The 6,012-nt window shown below is 38.8% G+C and overlaps 1 protein-coding gene across 5 annotated transcripts in view; it reads left to right on the top strand.

The window, feature by feature from the left end:
• Positions 1-249: 249 nt before the first annotated feature.
• Positions 250-6,012, top strand: part of CRY1 (cryptochrome circadian regulator 1) — a 93,918-nt gene continuing 88,155 nt past the window's right edge. For 4 of the 5 annotated variants that reach the window (XM_055085286.1, XM_024127404.3, XM_024127403.3 and 1 more), the window contains exon 1: positions 250-418. In XM_055085286.1, the coding sequence (XP_054941261.1) occupies positions 261-418 (158 nt within the window). In that variant the 5' untranslated portion in view covers positions 250-260. The remainder of the gene's footprint in view (positions 419-6,012) is intronic. The other variant, XM_028490549.2, reaches the window with a different exon arrangement.

The following is a 6,012-nucleotide window of genomic DNA, read 5'->3' as shown; positions in this document are numbered from 1 at the left end:
CTCCTAAAGGCGTCACACCCGGACTCCGCTGACTGGGCAACCTCCATTCATCTTCCAGCTGCGCCGCCAGCGCCCTCTCCCTCTCCCGTCCCCTCCTCGGACTCATTTTTTCCTTCCCTCCCCTCTGCCGCCCTTTCCTCACTCCTTGGGTGCGGCGATTCTCCTGCGACCGGAGGTGTCGGTTATGAGCCGGACCCCCCTGCCCTGAATTTCTCCGCGGAGGAGCTCGGCGGCGCCCCGCCACCCGCCGCGTCCCCGGGATGGGGGTGAATGCTGTGCACTGGTTCCGAAAGGGGCTTCGGCTTCACGACAATCCCGCCCTGAAGGAGTGTATTCAGGGCGCCGACACCATTCGCTGCGTCTACATCCTCGACCCCTGGTTCGCCGGTTCCTCCAATGTTGGCATCAACAGGTGGCGGTGAGTCAAAATCCCGTGGGAAATTGGTTTCGCTGTTTGATGAATCAAGACTTCACATGCGATCAGCCAGACATGAGAATTTAGAACTGGCACCGGCTTGCCTATGCCGTTTTAATTACTGCAGGTGCTTTAAGTGTTAAATAGAACGGATTTAATAGTCCTCTGGCCGGAGAGTGCTGTGCTAGTAGCCTGGTACACCTTGGCCTTAAGGTGTGAGTTGCGTGTCTCTGCGCTAATGGGAACTCTTCCCCTGGATTTATGGAATGCTTAGTGCTGGAGTTAAAGAAACACCCTTCCAGTTATCAGTGGCCCGTGGGTTGATTTCCTTGGCCTCTTTATGGCGTTTGAAGGGATTGCGGTTTTTAATGTTTACGTTTGTGTGTGTCTAGTTAACTCATAGTATGGAGAAAATCATTCATTCAGTAGATTCGCCTCCAAATCCGGTTTTCTTCCACCATGAGGTTGCCACAGGCAAAGCAAGGGAAACATTTCTCTTTGCTCGGCTCTCCCTCTCCACTCCTCCTTGTGGTTGACTAGACAAGCACAGTTATTCTTTCTAGGCAATGTATAATCCTTCTAGGATTCAGAGCACTGGAAGAAATCTTAGAGAAGCTTTATGATCTTTTCCTGAAACGCCAGGCTAGAGGATTGTTAGGCCCCCTGGTGGAAATGAAACCGTTCTTTCAACAGATTATTGATCACCTACTGTATACCAGGCACTGCTTTAAACACTAGGGATACGGTAGTGAATGAAACAGATAGAACTTCTTGTCCTTTTCAAGCACATGTCCCGGAAAGCATATAGTATTTAGTGGTGGTAAAGGATTTGCAGAAATAGAGATAAAAGGGGTGAAAAATACAAGGGGTTGGGGTTGGAGTAGCAGTTTAAAATATGGTGATAGGGAAAAACTCAGAGAAAGTGACAGTTGAGCAAGATGATGAAGCAAGTAATGGATTACAGATATCTAGGGAAAAGCATTCCAGGGAGAAGGAACAGTAAGAGAAAAGGGCCTGAGGTGGAAATATGCTTAACCTTTGGAAGGAACAGCAGAAGAAACCAATATGGCTGGAGCAGAATAAGTGAGAGGAAAAGTAGTAGATGAGGTCACAGATGTAATAGGGCCAGATTGAGTAGAGCTTTATAGGCAGTTGTCACGATTTGGGCTTTTACTCACAGCAAAGTGGGAATAATTGTAGGATTATGAGCAGAGAAGTGATGTGATTTGACGTAAGTTTTAAAAAAAACTTCTCTGGCTGCAGTTCTGAGAACAGACTCAAACTGTGGGATGGAGGTGGACAAAAAGCCGTAAGACCAGTTAGGAGTCCATTGCATTCATCCAGGTGAGATATGATAATGACTTGGACCATAGTGATTGTGGTGGACGTGGTGACAAGTAGTCAAGTGGTGAGTATATTTTAAAGGCAGGATTCACAGAATTTATTGACAGATTGGATATATGGGGTGAGAGAAAGAGAAGGAATTAGAAATGATTTCAAAATTTAACTTGAGAAACTAGAAGGATGGAACTGCTCTTTGCTAAGTGGTCAGTTGAAGAAGCCATTGAGAGGGTGATTTGAGTTCTCTTTTGAACTTGGTTAAGTTTGAAATGTTTATTACACATCCAGGTAGAGAGAGCAGATAGGTAGTTGGATATATCTGGAGTTAAGGACAGAGATCCAGGCAGGAGGTATAAGTTAGAGAGTCATCACTTTATGGGTAACTTATAAAGCCATTTATTAATCCATTCAGTCATTGAACAGATATATGGCATGCATCTACTACATGTCAGACACTTTTAGGTGCAGGGCATTCAGTATAAACAAAATAGCTAAAAAGTCACTATCTTGTTGAAGCACATTCTGGTAGAGCCATGAGACTATATGAGAACATTAAGAAAATGAGTGTAGATAGAAAAGAGAGGCAGTCCAAGAACTGAGCCTTGGGTACTCAAATGTGTTGAAATTGTGGACCTGTGGAAGAACCAGCATAGGAGTTTGAGAAGGAACATCTAGGAAGATAAGAAAACCCAGAAGAGTATGGTGTCTTGGAAGCCAAGTAAAGAAGGAGAGAGAGTGTTTCAAAGAAAGTGTTTTACCTTTGTCAAGTTGCTGGTCAAGTGAGATGAGGACTGAATATTAAAAATCATATTTAGCATTTTGAGATCGTTCATAATCATGACTAAAGTGGTTTCAGTAGTGTCAGAGACAGAAGCCTTTTGGGAATGGCTTGAGAGAGGCTGAGAGAAGATGAGACAACTCATATAGATAGCTCTTTTAAGAAGTTTTCCTCTAGGGGGATCAGAGAAATGGTGTAGTTCCTGGAGGAGAACATGAAGTCAAGAGAGGATTTTTTTTTTTTAAGATGGGAGAAATTACAGCATGTTTGTGTACTGATGGGAATGATATAGCAACTCTATATAAAACACTTTCCTTAGCAGAATTGGTGTCAAAGTTGATTCTGGAAAAAGATAATAAATGTTATATATTTTAATCTATTAATATCTTAACAATATAGTAATGATTCCCTCTTCATAAGATTGTTAGGAGGATTAAATTAGTTTAAAAATGTTAAATGCTTAAAATCTGAGTGGTAGTAGTAAGTGCTTATTTGCTATTTGCTCTTAAATTGGAAGTCCTAGGTAAATAATATCTAGTTAAATGCCTACAGTCAGTTTCTTCTAGAGTACTTTATAAGTTTATAAAATCTAGACTATAAAATTCTGTAGATTAGGGGTTATATATTGCTTTACTTTGTACATCCAACAACTCACATTGTTAAATAATGAGTGAAATAAAACTCGTAAGCATAATAGGAATAGTCCCATATTTTCCTTTTTAAAAAGGATTTTTTTTAAATACTAAATATTGCCCTTGATGAATAACAGATAAAGATGTAAATAATGAAGAGAGACAAACTGGTTTCTTCCACTGAAGTCTGTTATAAAAAGGAGGGACAGATTTTATTTAATTTGTTCTCATAGCACCAAATACAGTGCTTTTCATATAGTAGTAACTCAGTTACTGTTTGTTAATGAAATGACTTCCAGGAGTCAATAATTTTATGTTTAAACAACTTTATTAATTTACTCATTGACCGTAGCATAAGGTGCAAATTCCTTAGCTTGGCATTCAGGCTGTCTTGTGGGTTTCTGTCTTCTTTCCTTTGTGCCATTTCCTTTAATCAACAGTGTTTCCTAGATTTTTGGATTTAACAGAAAAACAAATTTTTAAAAATTTATTTTGCCTAAGTAAATTAACAGAACTACCTTTTGATGTTGCCATCATTTCATTTAAAGCAACTAGAGAAAGAAGAACAAACAAAACCCAAAGTTAGCAGAAGGGATGAAATAAAGATCAGAGGAGTAATAAATGAAATAGAGACTAAGAAAACAGTAGAAAAGATCAATGAAACTAAATGCTGGTTCTTTGACAAGATAAACAAAATTAATGAACCATTAGCGAGACTCATCAAGAAAAAAAAGGGAGAGGGCCTAAATCAATAAAATTAGAAATGAAAAAGGAGAAGTTACAGTGGACACCACAGAAATAGAGGACCATAAGAGACTACTACAAGCAACTATATGCCAATAAAATGGACAACCTAGAAGAAATGAACAGATTCTTAGTAAGGTGCAATCTCCTAAGACTGAACCAGGAAGAAATAGAAAATATGAACAGACCAATTACAAGTATTGAAATTCAATCGGTGATTAAATAACTCCCAACAAACAAAAGTCCAGGACCAGATGGCTTCACAGGTGAATTCTACCAAACATTTAGAGAAGAGTTAACACCTGTCTTTCTGAAACTAGTCCAAAAAACTGCAGAGGAAGGAACACTTCCAAACTCATACTGTGAGGCCACCATCACCCTAGTACCAAAATCAGAAAAAGATACCACAAAAAAAAGAAAATTACAGGCCAATATCACTGATGAACATAGATGCAAAAGTCCTCAACAAAATACTAGCAAACTGAATCCAGTCGTACATTAAAAGGATCATACACCATGATCAAGTGGGATTTATCCCAGGGATGCACAGATTTTTAAGTATCCACAAATCAATCAGTATGATACACCACATCAACAAATTGAAGAAAAGAAGCCATATGATCATCTCTGTAGATACAGAAAAAGCTTTTGATAAAATTCAACATCCATTTATGATAAAAAACTCTCCAGAAAGTGGGCATAGAGGCAACATACCTCAACATACTAAAGGCCGTATATGACAAACCCACAGCTAACATAATCAATGGTGAAAAGCTGAAAACATTTCCTCTAAGATTAGGAACAAGACAAGGATGTCCACTCTTGCCACTTTTATTCAACATGGTTTTGCAAGTCCTAGCCACAGTGATCAGAGGAGAAAAAAGAAATAAAAGGAAGCCAAATTGGAACAGAATAAGTAAAACTGTCACTGTTTGTGGATGACATGATACTATACATAGAAAATCCTGAAGATGCCACCAGAAAAATACTAGAGCTTATCAATGAATTTGGTAAAGTTGCAGGATACAAAATTAATACACAGAAATCTGTTGCATTTCTATACAGTAACAATGAAAGATCAGAAAGAGAAATTAAGGAAACAATTGAATTCACCATCACATCAAAAAGAATAAAATACCTAGGAATAAATGGACCTAAGGAGGCAAAATACCTGTACTCCAAAAACTGTAAGACCCTGATGAAAGAAATTGAAGATGACAAACAGATGGAAAGATGTACTGTGTTCTTGGATTGGAAGAATCAATATTGTCAAAATGACTATACGACCCAAGTCACTCTACAGATCAAATTACCAATGGCATTTTTCACAAAACTAGAACAAAAATTTTTAAAATTCGTATGGAAACATAAAAGATTGCAAATAGCCAAAGCAATCTTGAGAAAGAAAAATGGAGCTGGAGGAATCATGCTCCCTGCCTTCAGACTATACTACAAAGTGACAGTAATCAAAACAGTATGGTACTGGCACAAAAACAGAAGTATAGATCAACGGAACAGGATAGAAAGCCCAGAAATAAACCCACACACCTATGGTCAATTACTCTACAATAAAGGAGGCAGTAACGTGCAATTGAGAAAAGACAGGCTCTTCAATAACTGGTGCTGAGAAGACAGGACAGCTACATGTAAAAGAAGGAAATTAGAACATTCTTTAACACCATACACAAAAATAAACTCAAAATGCATTAAAGACCTAAATGTAAAATTGGGTATTATAAAACTCTGAGAGGAAAACATAGGCAGGACACTCTTTGACATAAATCACAGAATATCTTTTTGGATGTGACTCCCAGAGTAATGGAAATAAAAACAAAAATAAATGGGACCTAATTAAACTTAAAAGCTTTTGCACAGCAAAGGAAACCATAAACAAAACAAAAAGACAACCTACAGAATGGGAGAAAATATTTGCAAATGATGTGACCGACAGGGAATTTATCTCTAAAATATACAAACAGCTCATACAGCTCAATATCAAAAACAACAGACAACCCAATCAAAAAATGGGCAGGGCTTCCCTGGTGGCGCAATGGTTGCGCGTCCGCCTGCCGATGCAGGGGAACCGGGTTCGCGCCCCGGTC

Source organism: Physeter macrocephalus, chromosome 6, assembly GCF_002837175.3.
Source record: "Physeter macrocephalus isolate SW-GA chromosome 6, ASM283717v5, whole genome shotgun sequence".
NCBI lineage: Eukaryota > Metazoa > Chordata > Mammalia > Artiodactyla > Physeteridae > Physeter > Physeter macrocephalus.
Note: the sequence above shows the minus strand (reverse complement) of the source record. Positions and strands in the feature narration are given on the sequence as shown.